Source organism: Lytechinus variegatus, chromosome 2 (assembly GCF_018143015.1).
Source record: "Lytechinus variegatus isolate NC3 chromosome 2, Lvar_3.0, whole genome shotgun sequence".
Classification (NCBI taxonomy): Eukaryota; Metazoa; Echinodermata; class Echinoidea; order Temnopleuroida; family Toxopneustidae; genus Lytechinus; species Lytechinus variegatus.
The window spans coordinates 39,348,334-39,370,846 of record NC_054741.1 but is presented as its reverse complement, the minus strand read 5'-3'; the positions used below and the strand labels follow the sequence as shown (position 1 = coordinate 39,370,846).

The 22,513-nt window shown below is 35.8% G+C and overlaps 1 protein-coding gene across 2 annotated transcripts; it reads left to right on the top strand.

Moving 5' to 3' along the window:
- Positions 1 to 99: 99 nt before the first annotated feature.
- On the top strand, positions 100 to 20,817 carry LOC121408081 (protein C19orf12 homolog). 2 transcript variants are annotated; one of them, XM_041599415.1, is made up of 4 exons: positions 100 to 624; positions 13,401 to 13,535; positions 16,617 to 16,710; positions 19,349 to 20,212. In XM_041599415.1, exons 2-4 carry the CDS (start codon positions 13,470 to 13,472, stop codon positions 19,606 to 19,608), a joined length of 420 nt encoding a protein of 139 aa, XP_041455349.1. In that variant the 5' UTR covers positions 100 to 624; positions 13,401 to 13,469; the 3' UTR covers positions 19,609 to 20,212. The 2 variants fall into 2 exon arrangements, with proteins under 2 accessions (XP_041455349.1, XP_041455348.1); XM_041599414.1 differs by lacking the exon at positions 19,349 to 20,212 and adding an exon at positions 20,219 to 20,817 and having other exon boundaries at positions 151 to 624.
- Positions 20,818 to 22,513: the final 1,696 nt, after the last annotated feature.

Below are 22,513 nucleotides of genomic sequence, written 5' to 3'. Positions count from 1 at the left end.
ATCATCTTTCTTTCTTATATTGCGAAATTTATGAAATATATCCTTTGTAATTTACTTGCGTTTTGATATCTAACGCCAGAGTTTGCTCTGTTTTGTCCCGATGTTTTGTGTTATGTTTGTACTATGTTTGTATGTTATGACCCGGAACTAATTTCAACTAAACGCGGATATCAAAGCTTGAAGGTCGGTACTCCACGTCAACAAAACTAGCCATGTCAGCGTACCGAGCGCTAGCTAAGCTAGCTAGGCCATAGGCGCCGCGTCGCAGTAGTACGAACAGGCCCGATATTTGCAGCTGCGCTGACAACAAATTTCTAGCCAGGGATTTCGGCCGCGCGCCGGGATCGGAGCTTACGCATACGTGGCTCGCGCTCGATCGTGTCGTATAGTTTGATCCTCACAATCCAGCACCATTATTTGACGGCGGCGTGACGTTACAACTTTAAAACCCGTTAATTTGTGCCTTTTTTATCGCCCTCATCATAGTTGACAATTGGCACAATTGAATTGATCAACTTCAGAGAAGTTGCCACCATTAATTGGCATTGTCGACTATCCTAACGTAGATCTTCAGGACAGTAGATGCAGTAGATCCACACTGCACACATGACACACGCTCACCAGGTGCGTATCTATCAGTTTTTAAAGGCTCTGGCCTCTGCAGCAAAGCAGAAGCCCGGGTCCAGAACTTAAGATGAAGTTAAACTTGGAAGCATGTTGTTGATTGTTATGACTAACAGTAACACTAAACCTGCTAAACAAGTTAGGTATTACTACTATGAGTGAGGAGGGGTGACGATGAAGGGGGCAAGACTTCCGTAGGCATATCCCCTCCATTAAAATTTGAAGAAAAAAAATATGGAGGTTTATCAAGAATTATCTAACAACATCCAAGAGATTTAAGAAGGAAAAGTTGGATACATACCAAAATATGGTTTTATTCCATCAAAATTTGACGTTCTGATGTTCCAGGGGCCACCGGTAAATTGCAAGATGATTTGACTGAGCTTGAGGCCTGGGCTGAGAAGTGGCAACTACGTTTTCACCCAGATAAATGTACTGTTTTGAAGATTGGAAGAAGTAGTTCTGACTCTGAGTTTCATATGACCAAAGGTTCACAATCGTTTGTTCTATGTGAATGTGAGAGTGAGAGAGATTTAGGAGTTCACTTCAGGTAGACTCGCGTCTTTCTTTCAAGGAGCACATTTCTAAAGTGGTGTCAAAGTCTAATAGACTGCTTGGTATTATAAGAAGAACTTTTGTACATTTGGATAAGACCTCTATTAAGCTTTTGCTTAAGGGTATTATTCGCCCTATCTTATGGCCAGGCTGCGTGGTCACCGTATAAGCTGGGTGAGGAGAGGCGGTTAGATAGTGTCCAACGTAGAGCTACTAAATTGATCCCAGTTATTAAGCACCTATCATACTCTGAATGTCTTCGCCTCCTGAAATTGCCATCACTCAGTCACCGACGTAAAAGAGGTGACATGATTGACGTGTACAAATATCTGCATGGTTACTATGATTCAAGTTCTGAGCTTTTCTATCTGAGACGTGGTGGTAAAACACGTGGTCATTCCTTAAAGCTAGAGAAGAGATATTCGCGTCTTGATGCACGTAAGTTTTTCTTTGCTAACCGAGTGATAGATGTGTGGAACAGTCTCCCAGAAGATGTAGTTACTCCTTGTTCAGTGATTGCTTTTATAGACTGGATAAGCATCGGGAGAAGATTGCCTATGACTTTGAGTAATTTTCGTTTCTTGTGTGTTTTCATGGAATTTTTCACTGTCTACGATACCCCTGCCACCCCTCCATGCCAACATAAGTAGCACATCTAATTTTGTCTGAAGGAGAGCAGCAATAGACATTTCTACTTTGATCGATGAACAGGCTTCGTCCTACAACATCGTTGGAGTAAACTAATTTAATTTATTTATTTATTCATTCATTGCAACCATGACAGTTGGATTATTGACAATTCAAAGAAGTACAATTAAATTCACAATTACATATCAAATAAATATTTAAAAACCAGTGAGAAATTTGTAACAATATACACTGTACATTAATACCAAAAACAAACAGGAAATAATCAGTATAAGAAGGAAAATGGAATATGAAGAATAAGCAGGGAATGAAAACAAGAATATCAATTCAAAGCTGACAAAATATTCACATGAAAGAGGGTGTGTGTGTGTGGGGGGGGTTAACAACCTGAACTGCAATTCCTAATAATGGTCAAACCAGATCATTCAGAATAAATTAGGATAGTTAATAGATAATTCGGATGGGAAGGAGAAAGAATTGGGGGAAAAGTAATGAGGAATAAGAGGAAGGAAATAAAAAGGAAGAAAATGAAGAAGAAAAACATGGTGAATATGAAGAGAAGCAGAAGAAAGAAAAAAAATGCAAAGAGGAGGAGGGAGTACGAAAAGGGGTAAGGGGTCAAAAAGGAGAAGGAATGAGGAAAGGAATAAAAAAAAATAAATAAAAATAGATGAGAGAGAGAGAAGAGGAGGAAATGGAAACATAGAGAATGAACCTGGGAGATATTGTACATTGCATCACTTTCAAGTATACAGACTCAACACTATAGCGAATCCAACGCAATATTTAGATATAAAAATGTATTAAATGTATGACATCGAGAGAGTGCTTGATCCTTTCAACAGAGTATTAAACAAACTCATTTTCTAAAGCGCGAGAGACTATTCTTGCTATTGAAGATTGTACAGACACCAGGGGATAAAACTCTGTTTGTACCTCTTTGTTTTACACATTGGCAAGGGAAATTGTTTTTTGTTCCTAAAATCATACTTATACTCTTTCTTTGATGGAAGGAGGTTATTCAAGATATGATCTGAATTTTGTGATTGGAGGAATAGCTTTTCACACATGATTTTCCTACGGTCAGATAACAATTCTAAGTTTAATTCTTTGAGTGCCTCAGTGTACGATAATTGTGGGTTGATTATACGTATTGCTCGTTTTTGTACAGATTCCAGTAATTGCGACTGTTCGTTTGTTAACCCCCCATGAAATACTTGGCAGGCATACTCGAGAACAGAACGTATACAGGCTTTGTAATACATACATAATTCATTACTAGAAAGGCCGGCTCTGCGTAACTGAACCAGGAGGAATAGTCGTCTTGCAGCTTTGGAATAAATTGCATCAGTATGGGTATCCCACTTCAACCGATCATTTATCCATAATCCTAACAACTTTGTTTCACTTACACGATCTAGCATTACGCCATCAATGGTTAATGCGTGTGTCAAATCCATCTTAGTAAAGTTAATCACCATTTCTTTAGTTTTCTTTGAGTTTATATGCATGTCATTCTTATTCGACCATAATACCAATTCATCTAACGCACTCTTTTGTGTGTCTTGGTTCCTAACGTTACACACATCATAGATAGTAGTATCATCTACATATTTGACTAGGGGAAAATTCAGATTCAAATCAGACAACATAATAATAAAGAGGAGGGGGCCAAGTTTTGTCCCCTGGGGTATACCTCCATGACAGCATGACCAATCAGATGTAATCTGACCTATATTTACTCTTTGTTTTCTTTGACACAAAAATGAACGAATCCAATTGACAATTTTGTGACTTATACCAAAGTTAACAAGTTTATCGATAAGATAAACTAAAATTTTGTGACTTATACCAAAGTTAACAAGTTTATTGATAAGATAAAACTAAAATTTCGAGTGTGTGTCAAGTGTGTGTAAACTGTAATTCCCAATGGCATCAGTTTATTTAGTCAGAAAAATAAATACCCAATACTCTTGGAGAGTAGACTAGTCCCAATATCTGTCGATATAATATTTTCCCCTTTCTTACCCTTTGCTAATTATCCAAGTTCTTTAATTTGGTGATTTGTCAGGGGAGGACAGAAAAGAGATAAGGATTAAGAGAGAAGTTTCGTTGTTTATTTGTTGGTTTGTTTAGTTTTGTTTTTGTTTGTTTTTTGCACTTTCATCCCATACTTTAGTTTGTGGTGTCCCGAAACCTGAAGTTTTATTAGGCCAAATCCAGTTTACTTTTGTTTTCTCTGTTGCAGCTTACTGTAGCAGAAGAAAATCACACGTGCTGCAAGAAACAGAACGCATACAAAAGAAAAAAAAAGAGAAATAAAAAGAAAAAAAGAGAAAAGAATAGAAAAAGAAAAAATAAGAGGGAAAAAGAAGAAAAGAAAAATAACAAGAAAAGAAAAGGAAAAAGAAGGGAAAAAAAGAAAAAGAAAAGGAAGGAAAAAGAAAAAGGGAGAGAAGAAAAAAAAGGAATGGAAATGAAAAAAAAAAATAATCTATTGAAAATGAACAAAAGCTGTGACAAAAATAGTCAATCCTGACTGGTTGCCAACCAAGGAAAGAAGAAGAAGATAATTGTTATCCTGCTAGCTCAGTGAGTAAGGCCGCCTATGGTGACAGACTGGAGATTCATCGTTCTGCAGCAAGAGGTTCAAGAAAATGAGGAAAGATAAAATATATAGTGGGTTACACCTTCAATAAAATTTAGAAGCTGCAAAAGTTTCAAAAATTTAGAAGCTGCAAAAGTTTCAAAAGGAAAAGCACAAACTACTTCAGAGAGAAATCAATCTATTGTTAATTATGACCTCATGGTTTCAATTTTGACAGTGTAGACTGACAGTGATGACTGTGATGTGTCCAATTCTTCAGATTATTCTGGTAGCATAACAGATAGCCAGTACACCTTTTATGCAATTTTGATTGCTGAAAACTTGTTTGTAGCAATAAAGCCCTCATCTGATGTCAATTACTCTTTTTTCTTAATGTTACATCATGATCAAACTGTGTCTATGAATCAGTAGATGACACAATTTGGCTGGCACAGGTGTTCAGAGAATATTTTTCCCAATTATCAAAAAACTACTTGAAAACGACACTGACCTAACACTAAAACAGAGGCAATTGTAATAATGATAATACTAATACACAGTTCTTTATTGCGCATATCACAATTATGATGCCTCTATGCACTTCCAAAGGACTTTGATATTATTACCCCAGCTGTAGCTTGGCAGGTACCCATTCACCTGGGTTGAGTGCAGCACAATGTGGATAAATTTCTTGCCGAAGGAAATTACGCCATGGCTGGGATTCAAACCCACGACCCTCTGTTTCAAAGTCCAGAGACTAATTCACTGGGCCACAACGCTCCACATTATTGTACCCATAGAATGTTTTTTGTATTGGCATTGACATTCAACCCAGTACCAAGAGACCATGTCCTGCAGAATGTTGAGCAAGAGGGTATATTTAAAGATATTATAATGCCAGTTGTGGTAATGATCTCAAAATTACTTTTTACAGAATCCAAGATAATGACCACCCAAGTGTCTGTATGAATAAAAAAATATGTGCCATGTTCATGAAACTTGCCCAAAGGATTCTGGAAGAAATTGTGTAATTGCTGAGAAATAAGCAGAGATTTGGGCACTTCCGTCAGGTCTTTATTCCAGCAATAATGATATACACTGTCCGACGTGTGCCTATCTGTGTTGGCGATCTTAAGTGTGATCGTTTTAGTCTCACCTGCATAGCAGAGTGAGACTATAGGCGCCACTTTTCCGACAGCGGCAGCGGCGTCAACATCAAATCTTAACCTAAGGTTAAGTTTTTGAAATGACATAACTTAGAAAGTATATGGACCTAGTTCATGAAACTTGGCCATAAGGTTAATCAAGTATTACTGAACATCCAGTAGAGTTTCATGTCACATGACCAAGGTCAAAGGTCATTTAGGGTCAATGAACTTAGACCATGTTGGGGGAATCAACATCAAAATCTTAACCTGAGGTTAAGTTTTTGAAATTTCATCATAACTTAGAAAATATATGGACCTAGTTCATTTAACTTGGACATAAGGTCAATCAAGTATCCCCAAACATCTTGCATGAGTTTCACGTCACATGACTAAGGTCAAAGGTCATTTAGGGTCAATGAACTTTGGCCGATTTTGGGGTATCTGTTGAATTACAATCAAAACTTTAAACTTTTTGGATCTGATTCATGAAACTTGGACATAATAGTAATCAAGTATCACTGAACATCCTGTGCAAGTTTCAGGTCACATGACCAAGGTCAAAGGTCAATAAATTTTTGCCATAATCATGGTATCTGTTGAATCACCATCATAACTTTGCAAGTTTATTGATCTGTCTTTTGAAACTTGGACATAAGAGTAATCAAGTATCACTGAATATCCTGTGCAAGTTTCAGGTCACATGATCAAGGTCAAAGGTCATGTGAGGTCAATGGACTTTGGCCACATTGGGGGTATTTGTTGAATTACCATCCTGTCTCTGTAAGTGTATTGGTCTAGTTCATAAAACGTGGAAATAAGAGTAACCAAGTATCACTGAACATTTTGTGCGAGTTGTAGTAGTTTTCAAAGTCAGCAATGCTGCTATGTTGAATCGCGTGATGCAGGTGAGACGGCCAGAGGCATTCCACTTGTTGTTGAATTACCATCGCAAAAGTTTATGGATCTAGTTCACCAAACTTGGACATAAGAGTAATCAAGTATCACTGAACATCCTGTGCGAGTGACCAAGTTCGAAGGTCATTTAAGGTTGATGAACTTTGGCCATGTTGTAGGTAATTTTTGAATTGCCATCATAACTTTGAAAGTTTATGGATATAAGGTTGAGTTAATGAAATGTTGAAATAGGAGTAATCCTGTATCTAGTATCATTGCTCATCTTGCACAAGTCGTAGGTCACTTGATCAAGATCAAAATATCATTTAGGGTCAATGAATGTAGTAGGCATATTATAGGAATGGTGTTTTTTGTGAATAATTATTTCATAGTCATTTTCAAAGTCAGCACTGCTGCTATATTGAATCGAGGAATGCAGGTGAGACTGCCAGAGGCACCTTACTTGTCTTTTTGCCTTTTTCTTTCTTTATTTACTTTATCTTTTGTAATCTTTTTATTTGTATTTCTTCCCTTTTCTTTATCTTTTTTTTTCTTTCATTCAGTCTTGGAAAGAACATATTAATAGTGTGTCTTGTAAAGTAGCAAAAACACTAGGTGTCATGAACAGACTATTACCTTTGAATATTCTTCTTAATCTGTATTATACAATGATTTTACCTCATTTTAACTATTGCAATATTGTGTGGGGAAATTGTTCTGATTGCCATCTGAGTAGATTAAGAATGCTTCAAAAATGTGCAATAAGAATTATCACAAACTCTATCCCTCGTACACATACAGCTCCATTTTTCACCAAATATAAAATACTCACTATAGGTCAAATTAATATTCAACAAACTGCTGTATTCTTATTACAATGATCTCTTGCCAAACTTTCTTAATAAATGTTTTGTACAGAATAAATCACTTACCGGTCGTCTAATCAGATAAACTATTGATCTCTTTATTCCAAATTTCAAATACACATTTTCAAGATGTACACTACTTTGGAATTCTTTATCAAATAAACTCAAACATTTCCCCACACTCCTGTCTGTCAAAGGTAAATATGAATTTTTTCTTATCACTCCTTAAGGTAGTTAGGTATTTGCCTCTCACTCCCCTTTATTCTTCTACTACAGTCTTTTGCTTTGGGTTTTTGAGGTCAAGTATATTTTTCTCATATGTAATTTATGTATTCCATTTTTTTTAATTGGGATAGAGATTGATAGATCAATGAGGCCTTTGTCAATCCCCTCCACATTTTGATTTTCTATGTCTTTTTTATTTAATGATATTGTAACTATACTTGTTTTGTAATTATCTACATGTATGTGTATGTTTTTTTTTACTTAATATGTGGAAAATGAATAAAATTCTTTTATCTTTATTTTTATTTTTCCTTTTCTTTTTCTTCAATTTCTTTTTCCCTTTTTTCTTTCTTCCTTCCCTTAATTTCTAAATCTTTTTTATTTCTTCTTTTTCTTTGTTTTCTATCTTTTATTCATTTTTTTCCTTTTTATTTTCTTATTTTGTTCTTTCTTTCTCTTTCCGTTCGTTCGTTCTTTCATTCTTTTTTTAAATTCCCGCTTTCTGACATTTTTATGCCCTCTTATTAACTTTGTTGTTTTAAAAAATTTTTCTTTTGTTCATTCTTTATTTCGTTCTTTCTTTATTTACTCTCTTTCGTTAATAGTGCTGTTGTCGGGAACAAAAATCCATGTCGACATGTCGCTTAAAAATTAATCCCGACATCGATAGTGTCGACATGAAAAAGGGATCGTGATTTAGCCTAGACTCCGTCACATCATTCGATCGTGGCACATAACACTCAATCATATGTATTCACCTTTACTTTCTTTATTTTTTTGCATGTGTCAAGAAATGAAAAAAATCAGTCATTGCGTATTAAAAGTGCCTATTTCACTGTCATGCAATGTGCAATAAACTAGTGTTATGCAGTGCCCATGATAATCTCTTGACATAAGGAACACTTCTATTGGTTAAACTGCCAATATAAAGGGCATTTTGATTGGTAATATCTACTACCCCTTTCATAAACCCAATTAAAATGAATTAGGCGGCTAATAGCAGCATAATTTGGTCGTAAAATTGGAGGAGGACAAGAGTTATCCGCATTACTCTGATGCTGCTATTATCCGCATAATAGCGGCATCGGGATAAGATTTTGAGTTTATGAACGCATTTCCAAATAATGCGGATAATTGCCATGGTGCGGTCACAAGGTTACCCTTTTCCAACACAACCGCATCGGAGGGGGCGTGTCCAGTTGTCATGGCGATTATCCGCCTTTTTCAGGACGGGCGCTCGTAAAAATAATGCGGCGTATTTTCGGAGTTTATGAACGCAATTTTTATTGAATTATCCGCATTACTCTTAGGCGGCTAATTGGAGGATAGGCTTATGAAAAGGGTATACAATAAAGGCGTGTTGAAGATAAGAAAAGGGCAGTCCTTACAAAGATAAGAACGCTGTCATATCAGGGAGGGGAGCTTAATACCCTTTTCATAAACCCATCCTCCAATTAGCCGCCTAAGAATAATGCGGATAATTCAATAAAAATTGAGTTCACAAACTCTGAAAATAAGCCGCATTATTTTTACGAGTGCCCGTCCTGAAAAAGGCGGATAATCGTCATGACAACTGGACACGCCCCCTCCGATGCGGTTGTGTTGGAAAAGGGTGACCGCACCATGGCAATTATCCGCATTATTTGGAAATGCGTTCATAAACTCAAAATCTTGTCCCGATGCTGCTATTATGCGGATAATAGCAGCATCAAAATAATGCGGATAACTCTGGTCCTCCTCCAATTTTACGACCAAATTATGCTGCTATTAGCCGCATAATTGGGTTTATGTAAGGGGTATAAGAGAACACCCTTCCTGGTACGACTATCACAACAACTTCATCAACAATACAAAACAGAAAAGAGACGAAAATAGAGACAAAATTTACTATCACAACAACTTCATCAACAATACAAAACAGAAAAGAGACAAAAATAGAGACAAAATTTGTAAAGTTACCTTAACACTTCTTTTTAATACGCAAAAGCGCCCCCATGCGCTGACAAATATGGCACATGTACATGACAACGCATTAAGAAGATTTTCAGAATACTGATTTGCAATGATTTTAGCGTCCTATCTCATTGTCAATGAGGTAATATAATAGATATCGTTTTCAGAATACCTCCCCTGGCTTAATAAATTTTTCTGTCTCTGATTTGTTGTTCTTTTGACAGTCTGTAATGTTATCAAAGGACCATGACTTGGTCAGTGTATGACGCATACATTCGTAATTCCGAAGCTTCGTAATTCCGAAGCTTCGTATTTCCGAAGGTTCGTAATTCCGAAGGTTCGTCAATCCGAAAACGAAATAAGGTTCGTAATTCCGAAGATTCGTCAATCCGAAAACGAAATAAGGTTCGTTAATCCGAAAACGAAATAAGGTTCGTAATTCCGAAGGTTCGTTAATCCGAAAACAAAATGAGGTTCGTAATTCCGAAGGTTCGTCAATCCGAAAACGAAATAAGGTTCGTTAATCCGAAAACGAAATAAGGTTCGTTAATCCGAAAACGAAATAAGGTTCGTTAATCCGAAAACGAAATAAGGTTCGTATTTCCGAAAATGAAAAATTATTCATTTTGGTAACAAAAACGGTGTTGTCATTACAAGATTACACGATATTATGCAATGACGATCGATGATACATGCATGTGTTGTGGCCAAAAGCATGTATTTCATTAAGAATAGGCGCCCTGATCAAGCATAGGCTAATTTCGATTTTATCTGAGCAATTGCTGCCTAAGCAAATGGTTTAAAGATGCAGGGGATCAAGTGTGTTGGTCGCGTGCGAGTAACCTCTAGATAATAGGATTTGTATTGGAGGGGATGTCATTTTTAATAACAGCTTCTGCTGGTAATAAAAAATAATACTATAATAATGATCCTTGTGAGATGTTGAAAGCGCGAATCGCAAGCTCAAACTAATAGACATTTCATGTAACAAGACGTGAACTTAAACATTCTGAGCAGTTTTTTTTTAATCGTGAGAAAGATGTGTATCTTTCTAAAGAATTAACTCGAGGGCGAGCTGTAATTTGTTTATATAGTGACCTAAGTAATCTTTTAAGGACTGCATTTAGTGACTCATGAATAGAATATTTATCTCACGAGAGCGCGAACCGCAAGCTTAAAATTTGTGATATTCCACCTGAAAACTGGACATTTTATATTTTTTTGTAACCAGGAATAGAATGAGTTCCTCAATAAACAATACTTGATGCGAGCGAGAAACGTGAGCCAAAATTTTCCGATTTCCAACCTGAAAACTGGACATTCTAAGCATTCTTGTTAAAAAAATAATAGCTGGGAGAACAGTTTTCAGAACTGAAGTGGCTTCCCTATATCTATATCATTATTATCATTCTAGGCCTACATGAAATTTCCAAAAGTTTGAGCACGTGATTCGCTCGCAACATCTCACAAGGATGCCCTTGTAATTGACCAAAAAGGCGAATTTTACATCTTCAGATTTGATTTCTTCCCCCCCCCAAAAAAAACCCCCGCTTGCTCGCTACACAGAAATGAAACGTAAATATATAATTTATCAATCAGTGATCACTTAATTTTTTTTGCTCAATTCAATTACTACAAAACACACAACCTCTTTACACAGATGATGATCTCATGGTGAAAATATACGTTTGCACCAAATTGCCCCTATTGGTCCCCTTATTTTGGATTTGCCCCCCCCCAAGGAAAATATATTCCGCCGCCACTGGTTGAAACACGCATCGTCTTCATGGCTAACTGCAAAATATTCTTTAAATGTCCCCTTTAGATCAGGTCAGAGCTTATATATTTAAAATTTCTGTTTGCGACCTTGCTCGCAGTTATTATCTAAAGTTAGTTACATAGGCATTTCGTTTTGAAGATCACAAACATATTGCCCATCATATTAAAAAAAATATATAGCTCGCGCTCGCATTATTAAAAAAGGGTTTATCATGTTATTACATATTTATTTTGTTTATAAGTATAAAGCTAATTATTGACTGTTAGGACTACCCTTTCAAAGAAACAAACAAAAATCATCTTTAAGCTGCCGATCGAGGAAAATGTGGTTGAAAAAAATATTGCCCCCCCCCCTATTTGACGAAAGTTGGATCCGCCGGGAGGGAGGCAGGGGGCACTTGCACCCCCAAAATGAAATAAAAAAACTGGGAAATGAATATTTTCCAAAATGGGAAAGTTCCTTTTTCAAAAATAAATATGCGGTTTTTCGTGTTTTTTCGAAATAAAATACTCTTTTTAAAGTATACAAGTTAAGTTTTCAGGCTGGAATATTGCAAATTTTCAGCTTGCGCTTCGCACTCTCATTCGATTGGTGAAATATGCATCCTAAAGAGGTCACTAAATGCTTTCTTTAACAGGTTCCTTTTCTGGTCAGTATGTTTAAGCTGCGTTTTGCACTCGTGTTAATTTTTTAGTTAGATGCACATCTTTTTAATGACAGCAGAAATCTGCTCGGATTTTTAAAAACTTATTTTCATTTTTTATTGAAATACCCTAAAGTTTTAGCTTGTGATTCACGCTCGCAAAACCTCGCAATTATGCCATTTTAAGAATAATTGACCCCCCAAAACGTTTTACAACTTCACCTTTGAATTTATTTTACCAAGCCGCTCGCTCATTACACTCTCTCCCGAAAAATAAAGCCTAAATATACGTTTTGCCATAATAAGAAATCACTTCAAAAAAGGTTTTTCTCTACTTAATCACTATCAAACACAATGACTTCAAGCAGATGATAATCTTAAGGGGAAAATATCACCAAAGTGTCCATTTTGACGTATGAGTTTCATTTTTTGGCTTTACCCCCAAACGAAAATTCGTTCGGCCGCCCTTGCCTTCCCATCCTCAACAATTGAACGGCAACAGTGTCCCCCGCCCCCTCCCCTTGCCTCTGCTTTCCCGGTTTTCATTTTTCGGATTAACGAACCTTATTTTGTTTTCGGATTAACGAACCTTATTTCGTTTTCGGATTAACGAACCTTCGGAAAAACGAACCTTATTTTGTTTTCGGATTAACGAACCTTCGGAACAACGAACCTTATTTCGTTTTCGGATTAACGAACCTTCGGAACAACGAACCTTATTTCGTTTTCGGATTATCGAACCTTCGGAACAACGAACCTTATTTCGTTTTCGGATTATCGAACCTTCGGAATAACGAACCGTCGGAATAACGCCACAAATGTTCGGATTAACGAACCCTTTTTCGTTTTCGGATTAACGAACATCGAGGTATAGGCAATTTACGTGTTTCGGAAATACGAACCTTCGGAATAAAGAACCTTCGGAATTACGAAGCTTCGGAATTACGAAGTGTAACCGTGTATGATGTGAAGTAAGACTTAAGAAAAATGGGGGTCGGATACACAAAAAGGTTGATCATTTTATGGAATGCCCCAGAATAGAAATTAACTTGTTAATGGTATGGAAATATGAAGTGATGTAGACAGCTGAAATCTGTCTGTTTGGAGGAGTTTTATTTCAAACTTTAGTTTTAAAAGAACTTTTTTTTATTTTTGAAGGAGAGTCTAGGACTAGGTTTTAGGTATAGACCAGCGAAACAACCGATAAAACAGAGACTGAAGCCGGTGAAGCTTTCGATTTAGCTGACATGGGGATCTGCTTACCAGTGACATTATGAAATTATGATTTTGAAAATCAATATTTAACTGTAACAGATTTTCACAAATATTTATTTGCAGTAGGTTTCTCTCATTTTCTTAAAAAAAAAACTAAAATTGCAACTTGATGTTTGGCTGAACTATCCCTTCCTGTGAATTTGAATGTTGTAACACATTCTTTTATGTCATCCCTTTCCACTATTTTAATGTCTTCATCTAGGATCTTGAGGTTGCAAGGATTCATTTAGACTGATCAGATTGCAAGCATTTTATCCTCTTGGAAAACACAATGCCGATTTCAGCAGAAGAACTTGTCAGACTTTTGGCAATTTTAGCTGAGGAAGAAAATATGAAGGTAATTCATACAAGCCAATAAAATAGGTTTATACTAATGAAAACACTAGTAATTACTCAGCATTTCCTTCTCTCTCTCTCTCTCTCTTGGTTTCTAGACTCTATTTCTCTGTCCATTTTTCTACTTTTCCCTTTTCCTATCTTTTCCCTGCACGGCTTTATTTTCCTCTTCCTACTTCCACCCATCCCTTTCCTTTTTGTTCTTCTTTTGGCGGATTTGAGTTTACATGAGGTTTTGATAGATTTATTTAAGAAATAGTATTTTTACAAAAGCCTGCACTCAGTTGGTAGCCATTCTTCGGCAAGGATGTGACAGCAAAAAAAAAAATAAATAAAATAATATAAATTACAATATCAAATACAAAGACATATTTTGTTACTATTTATAAGAAACAAAACGTTTACATCAATTAAATTTTGAGTCATTAAGAAAAGAATAAAATAATAGAATGATGGTAATGAACAATAGTTCAAAAAAGTTCAAAAGATATGCAATGTGATGGAACGGAAATGCATAATCTGAAAAGCACAACATGAACATGACTCCATGGTCTTGAGCCCTGTCAAATGCATGGGAAAGCCTTTTTTGAAGCCCTATAATTGGAGCTATTCAGAAGAAAACTTAACTGGTAAGTGGTGAAAATGCATAAAGCTTGCATTGCTGTGTTTAGTAGTTTATAAGCTTTCAATTGGTCTATGATTGTCAATTTAACTTTAAAGGGACGCTCCGGGCTGAAAAAAATATATTTAAACAGATTGAGAAAAATCAGACAAACAAAACACTGAAAACACTGAAAATTTGATCAAATTCGGATGAGGGATAACAAAGTTATGGCATTTTCAAATTTGCATTATTCCGGTGAAACAATTCTAGGCATGTCATCATGAATATTCAATGAGCAAATTGATGATTTCATATCCCCACTTGTTCTTTTGTATTTTATGATATGAAATCATGTTTATTCACATTTTATCTACCAAGAACATAAAAAATTTAATGGACAACTGATTTAGTGCATTAGATATTCGTTGACTGCAACTTATTTCATTATAAAGGCGACACATTATTCACACACATACATGTATGAAAAAATGAAACAATTATGATTTCATGTAATAACATCAGAAAAAGTTAAGTGGGGATGTGACATCAGCCCACCAAATGAATATTCATGATGACGTGCATGTAACTATTTTCACAATATATTGCTAAACTGAAAAATTCAATAGGCGCGATAGCTCAGTCGGTAGAGCGGGGGATTTGTATTCCGGTCACCCGAGTTCGAGTCCCATTTGGTGCGCTAGTGCCCTTTGGTAAGGTATTAATCCTCTGTACCAGGTCTTTCGGAGAGGACCTTAAGCCGTCGGTCCTCTGGTTGCTTGCTTACAAGCATTCATGCTTTCTTAGCAATCAGGTAAAAAATCACTATCACAATATAATTTCACTATTTGTTATCCGATTTTGATGAAACTTTCAGCATTTTGCTCTGTGAATTTTACTCTATTTATTTAGATATAAACATTTTTTCAGCCCGGAGTATCCCTTTAACTCTTGGGTCTGGTCTGGGTCTTTAATATGCTTTTCACACTGCACAAATTTCTCTTAACTCCGGGAAATAGGTGGGGCTAAAGAAGGGGGTGGTAGCCCCACTACTTTCCCGGGGTTAAGCTTAGCCCAATTCAGTTTCACACTATGTTTTATGAAAGGGGGTTAGTACGTTACTATCTGGCCCTGCTGAAAAACAGGGTTAGCCAGCATATTGCGGTGCCAAGAGCTGCAGTATGAAACCAAACCAGGCCACAGAAAAGTGGGCTAAGCATTTCAATGTTAAAGGAAAGTAATTGCAGCAAACAATTTTATGAATATTACAGAGAAAGCCTTTAAAATTAAGGTTAATTACCACCATATTATCATAGATCCAGATCCAGTACATTGAAATCAACTCATCATTGTGAAGTCATGAAATCTTAGCTGAAAACTGATAATGCTGATGATCACAAACACAAAAAGGCATATGTGGGACAGTGTATTAATATTGTTTGGAAAAATGCCCAACATTTTATGGATTTCTATTCTTATTTTGCTAATTTCTCAGCAATTACGCCCTTTTTTTCAAGATTTTTTATTCATACATACAAATACTTGGGTGGTCATTTTATTGGATTCTCTTCGAACTCATTTTGAGATCGTTACCAGAACTGGTATTAATTTTTAACCAATCACAGAACAGGTGGTGGGAAGTCATGAATAGTAGCTTCTTCTTCTAGGTTTAGTTTGGCTGGCAACCAAAATGACTATTTTTGCCAGCACTGATTTTTGCTTTCTTTTGGAAGAACTTTTTGAAAGAATTAAAGCTCCTTCCATATGATTATGTGGCGCACTAGTTCATGACTTAGTAACGATGCAAAGGTGATTGTCAGAAATCAATAACATAAAAAAGTAGTTGATAAATACTAAAATGTATGAAAATTATAATTCACAAATGTATTACTTTTCATCAGCCATATTTTTGTCAGTCTATGAAAATTAACGCAGTAAAAAATTGGTAATCAAATATATTGGGAAAAATATTTGGTTAAGTTATCAATGTTCATAACTTTTGCAAGAAAATCTTCAAACCGGCTAAGCAAATAGTATGGGGTTAAGAAAGACAATGTGAAACCAAAAATTATATGAAAATGTTGTTGCAGCAAGCCATTAGGTCATGAGAAGTCTTTAAGATCAAGGTAATTTTCACTTTATACATTTAATCATAAATCTAGATCTGGTAGATTAATGTAAATTTATCTTTGTGAAATCAATATCATGAAATCTTATCACAAAACCGATAATTCTGACAAACACAGAAAAGCATATGTGGGACAGTGTGTTAATATTGCTTGGAAAAATACTTGACATTTGATGGAATTCCATGCTTATTTTTCTCATTACTCAGCAATTACAAATTTTCTTCCATAGCCATTTGGCACATATTTTTTTTTATTATTTCAGCAGCTTGTATTCAAATGATTCTTTTATCAAATGATTGATCTGGAATTATTCTTCAAATAATTGATGTCCAATTATTGTTTGTACTACTAGGTGACAGTGAAAGAGACATTGAAGGGAGGAGCTATGGCAGGTGCTGGTGCTGTTATAGGTGGAATGTGTGGAGGACCTATGGGACTAGCAGTTGGTAGGTTCATACAATATTTTGTTTAAAGGGGTACTCCTGGCTGAATATGATATGATTTGAACAGATAAAGAAAAATCAGACATACAAAACACTGAATTTTTTTAACAAAAGCAGACGAGGAATAACGATTTAATAACATTTAAAGATTTGCATTATTTTGGTGAAACAATGCTGTACATGTCTTCAGAAATATTCTATGAGCAAACATTTTTTTAAATCTTTCTATTGTATATTTTTAATGCAAATTTCAATCATGTTAATTTATGGATATTTAAAAGGGCTACAAAAGTTTACATCTCAGATAACAAAGAAGTCCAATAGGATGAATCATTTAGGTCTGTGGTAGAATATAAAATATCATTTGGGATAAGAAAGATGCTTATTAAAAAATGCTGAAATAAAGTTAATTCTCAAATTTATGATTTGAATCCTAATACTTAATGGCCCCACCCCCTTCACATTTAATTTTGCATGATAACACATTTTGTTTACCGCGTTGCTTACTGACTTTTTACTTTCAAGTCTCGGGCAACTTATTTTAGACCAAATTTGTGATGACCAGGTATGTGGATATGAAAACATGCAACATTATGTAAGTTGCATGTTGTACATCGTAAGTGTATGTCTGACTCAAAATCACTCAAACAGGATGTGATTTAATGTCCAAAATCAATACAAATGTGTTTTCGGCTAAAATTCATGAAGTGTGTATTTTTATTCATATTGACAACAGTCATTAACCCTATAGCATCTACAGATTATACCCATAAAGGCAATCTCTAGAGGAAACAATAAAACTGGTAATTAGTAGGCATTGTTCCAAACAAATTGAAACAGTTTTTTAGGAATTTACTTTTGTTCATTACAAGTTATATTTATTTTGTAGCGTAGTACCTGTTGAATAAAATGGTACATGGCAAAGTTCAATCAGATGTATGAATATTGACCTTTGAGAAATAAAAGCAAAAGTTTAGGTTTCAGCCGCCCAAGTCCCATGCCTTCAAAAAAATATAAGTATTACTGAGAGAATGAAAATAAAACTAAAATTTTCGCCAAATCTGGGATAAAAAATGTCAAAAATTAATTCCAGCTAAAATCTGAATCGTCCATCGATTTCGATGTCACTCTGTGTGATATCCAATGTTTTGATGAACTCTTCATCAAAACTCTTCGACAGAGTAAGTGGTTTTCCGAGATGTGGACGCACCCATCATTGCTGAGATCGACTGCGCAACAGTCTGGAACTTGCTACACACCCATGCATGTCAGTCGGTTTTTCTCTATTATACTCAATAGGAGCATACACTTTTCTACGCAGATCTATATACATGTATATAGCAGCCAACCTATACAGTATGCACACGTAATATTAGCATGGTAAATCATTTACAATAGCGCATATAAAACGTACGGGTGGATAAGGGCGGTTCAGTGTGTAACAGGAAGGGCGGTCTCGGGCGGTTCAGGGGCTATTTGGTTAAATTTGATGTTATACATGGCTGAAGTAAAGTCAGTAACAATTTTTTTTAATTTGTTTAAATTTGCCTTCCAGTACATGTAGTTTTCTTTTATTGTCATGAATATGCTTCTTTTATCCTTTTTCCTTCCTGCTCCATGTAATTTTTCTCTTATGTCCTTTCACAGTGCCTTGAGCACATAAACAATAGAAATACTCTTTATTATTATTATTTTTTATTATAAAACCATAAAATGCATGAGAAATTGATTTCATGAATAAATTAGCATAATTTTCGTGGCATTTTTGCATTACAAATTTGTAATTTTGCTTTGCTTCTCAAAAGGGGGGGGGGGATCCGCGCCTGTGTGAAGAGCATGGTGACTGGTGAGGGTAGTCATTTATTGTATAGTTTATAAATGGTGATTTGCCATGGATACACTAAGATATAATTATATGAACAGATAAACAAGATAAAACTAACATAAAATTGCCACTGATGAACTAAATGGTTACCAGCAAGACAGCAACTGAATTTTAAAAAAGCTAAATGTGTATTAGTAGAATGGAAATGATAATCAGAAGTTAATGATGAAACTTTTGAAATATTTTATGTGTAGTGCTTTTCTTTTTCTTCTAAAATCTGTTTATATATTGGTTGATGTCATTCAAACCCTAATAGGAGAGATGTGAATTGTGAAGTCATAAGACCTTACTGCATGAGCAAGTGTTCAATGTCAGAATGTCAATTTGTTTAATAACCATTTATTTCCCTTCTTTTTCTTTTAATTTAGTCTGCAGTTTGTTTTTCAGTGGATACATTCATATTATTTGCTAGATGTCAAGTGCTATAAATGTCTGTTTCTGTGCCCTTTTTATTATTTGCAGACCCATCTTTCCCCTCCCCTTTATCTCCCGTTTTGAAATATTGGACTTTCAGTTTCATTATTTAATTACGTTATTTTTTATTGTGAAATCTTACATTTTTAACACTGTTCCTCCTGTAATCACTCTTTCTTCTGTTCATTTGCTTGTCATACATTTGACTTTGAAGTACTGATTTGTTATTCTTTTGTGTTCTGTGTAGTATCCCAATTACTAAACCTGTCATTCATGCATGATATAATACCATTTGTATTTTCATTTCTACTAACCCTAAACCTGTCTGTCCATTGCTCGCAGGTGGTGCTGTTGGAGGTGCATTTGGAGCATGGATGACAAAGGGAAAGTTCAAATCAGTCCCTGAGATCCTTCTCACTTTCAACCAGGATCAGCGTGATTCACTTTACAATCATTTCCGTGCCTCTTTTGAGGGCATGGAAGCACAGGATTTTGATAAACTGAGCAGGCTTGTGACAGAGAGTGCCTCTATGAGAGGGCTGGTGATGGACAGTCTCAGAGGATTCTTTAATGAGCAGATGAGGATGCAGGTCGTGGATTGATGTTAAAACCAAATCGCCCATCTGTCAAAAAGTCTTCTCACATTCTCATTGGCAATACTGCTTTCAGGATAGTTTTGATGCTACCAGAGATATAACCATGGTTAGCTGTTTCCTGCAGTTATTCTCAAACTTGATACTTTGTCTTGTGGAAGAGGCTGTCTTTAAGTTCATCGTCTTTATCTATTCTGAATCTGCTGCTTCAGTGATGTTCATTTCTTAACACTGTAATACATCTGTTCAAAAGATACTGCTGACTTCACCATAATATTGTTTCTCCTGAATTTGTAAATCCAACTCAAGCTAACACATAGGATAAGCAGGTCACCATTAGTGAGGAAACATCTCATTCTTGTCATATACTGTGTGTACACATATGTGACATCTGGCTAAGTTTTCACAGAACACTGCAGTCATGTGGATGAACGTAAAAAGGAATCAGATATATTGTCCCCAAAAGAGTGTCTAGGATTTTGGTCACTTTAATAATGCACTTTATTATTAAAGGTGCTTATTTGTGCCTACATGTAACTCGTTAGACCTGTTTGAAATGTACCTCATTAGATATGAATTCGAAATTGAAGTAAAACTGGTGCTCTTTTTCCATCTGTAGGGGGTGCCCTTGGTGGTGCATATGCAAGATGGCGGTATAAGGGTAAGCATGAGGTAGTTGCAGATGTTTTGAGAGGTCTGGATGAGAAGCAGCATGAAGAGCTGAATGGACAGTTCAAGGATATCCTTGAAGATTACCCTGAAGATGATTTCATGAAGATGACCAGAAGGTTAAATGAAGATGGTGAGCTGAGGGAGAAGATGAGGTTGAAGCTTAAATCTTTTATCACAGACACATTAAAGCGACAACTCATAGAGGAGTATAAACAGAGAGGAAAGGCTGATTAATATTCCTTCTGAGCTACAAAAAATATTGTATTGTTTCCTTGTGCTAAGAAATGAAGTGTTACCTTGTTCAGGTATGGCATGGTAGGGTATTCTTTGAATGTTTAAATGATAGGTAAAGGCTTACAACAAATTGCTTTTACATATTTACTGAGCTCTTTGATTGTTTAAGATATCAAATCAAATGACAATATAGTGTGTAAAGTTATCCACTAGACAGGTGGTCAAGGCATTCAATTATTACCCAATTTTACTTATCTCATCATTTAAGGAACTTCTTGCTGCCATCACCAAACACCTGTTGGAGAGTGGCTAGTGTAGATATCTTGCCAAATTGGTGTTTTCAAAATACCAAAATGCCAGTTTTCTTGTGTCATAACTGTTCCACCATAGAATGTTCACCAAACTTATGAAGTGGTATAATTATTGTTATCACTGTAATGAGCAGTATAATGCAAGTATCATTGAAGTTATATGAGGGGCAGCTGAAAAGTTTGATCCTAACATTAACAAAGAGAGAATTAAGATAGGTAGACCAAATTTAATCCATAAAAGCGTGACATCTCTTAACCCTACTTATAAAATTTCTTGTTCAAAGCAATATTTAGTCTTGCTTTACAGATGCCTAAAATTTCTGCATCAGGGTCTCATGAAAAACGGACAAAGTTGAGTATCAAGCTTTCATCAGGTATCAGCAGCTGAAAGGCATTGCACCAGCTGAGATACATATGGCTGAAAGGGACACATTAAGTGAATATACCCCTTTGTATGCCATAGTGAAACGATGGGTAAATGAGTTCAAATGTGACAAAGACGGTGTTGAAGATGAACCAACGTCAAGGAGGCTGTCAACAGACACAACTCCAGAGAAGAATGATCTCTGTCTTGACATGGTCACAATTTGCCAGAGGTTGGACATCTCAGAGGAGAGAGCAGGAGCCAGTTGCAGAGAGAGTTGCAATAAATCGCAACTCTAAAAATCATACGTAACTTGATTTTCAACCAATCAACAGTGCGCATTTGGGACTTGCGATTGATTTTTTTACTTGTGTTTAAACGCGACTCTTTCTGCAACGGGCCCCAGATCATGTAAACAGAGATAATGTCAAAGGTAATGCAAGATTGGTACATCTTTTGACTCTTGAACAGAAGCATGCACGTGAGATGCAGAATGGCATGAAAGGACTCTTTTGGACTAACCCATCCAGTTTCTTGGAACGTATTGGCCTGAATTCATAAAGGTGATTTCTAAAACCCTCGGTTGAACCCATGGTTTATATGCAGATTTCCTGTATAAATTACGCTTATTTACTTATTTACCGCATATATTAAAAAATGTCCAATGCTGATGTGCGCTCTTTTAACAGTGCCCCAAATTGATGCCTGTTGTCATGGTTAAGTAATAGTATGCTATTTTATTCATGAGTCCACTGTTAGAAGAGTGGACTCATGAATAAAATAGCGTACTTAACCATGGCAACAGACGTTAATTTTGGGCACTGTTAAAAGAGCGCGCATCAGCATTGGACATTGTTTAATATATGTGGTAAATAAGCCTAATTTATACAGGAAATCTGCATAAACCATGAGTTCAATTGATGGTTTAATAAAAAACACCTTTGTGTATTCAGACCAATGTGTCTATCGATGAGACTTAGATTCATCACTATCAGCCTGATGCCTAAGAGCAGTTTAAACAGTGAAAGCATCCCTGGTTACCAACCAATTTTTCATGAGACATTTGATCTATGAACCTGTAAAATAAGACTAAATAATGCTATGACCAAGAAATTTGGTAGGTAGGATTAAGATATGTGACAGATATAATGGACCAAATTTGGTCTTCACACAGACTCAAAACTTTTCATTCGCACTTTGTATAATACCATTATTTCATTTTATTTCATTATCATACATGGCTGAGCAACTTCTTTCTCGTACATACACATCACTCATATAAAAGTGTATTAATCATGTTTAGGCTTTTCTATGTAGTTACAAACATAATCCT

Bases quoted from the DNA above. Each gene is read 5' to 3' on its own strand.
- LOC121408081 (XM_041599414.1), top strand. From the start codon at position 13,470: ATGCCGATTTCAGCAGAAGAACTTGTCAGACTTTTGGCAATTTTAGCT. The intron at 13,536-16,616 runs GTAATTCATACA...TTGTACTACTAG, and splicing joins CTGAGGAAGAAAATATGAAG to GTGACAGTGAAAGAGACATT. The intron at 16,711-20,218 runs GTAGGTTCATAC...TTCCATCTGTAG, and splicing joins ACCTATGGGACTAGCAGTTG to GGGGTGCCCTTGGTGGTGCA.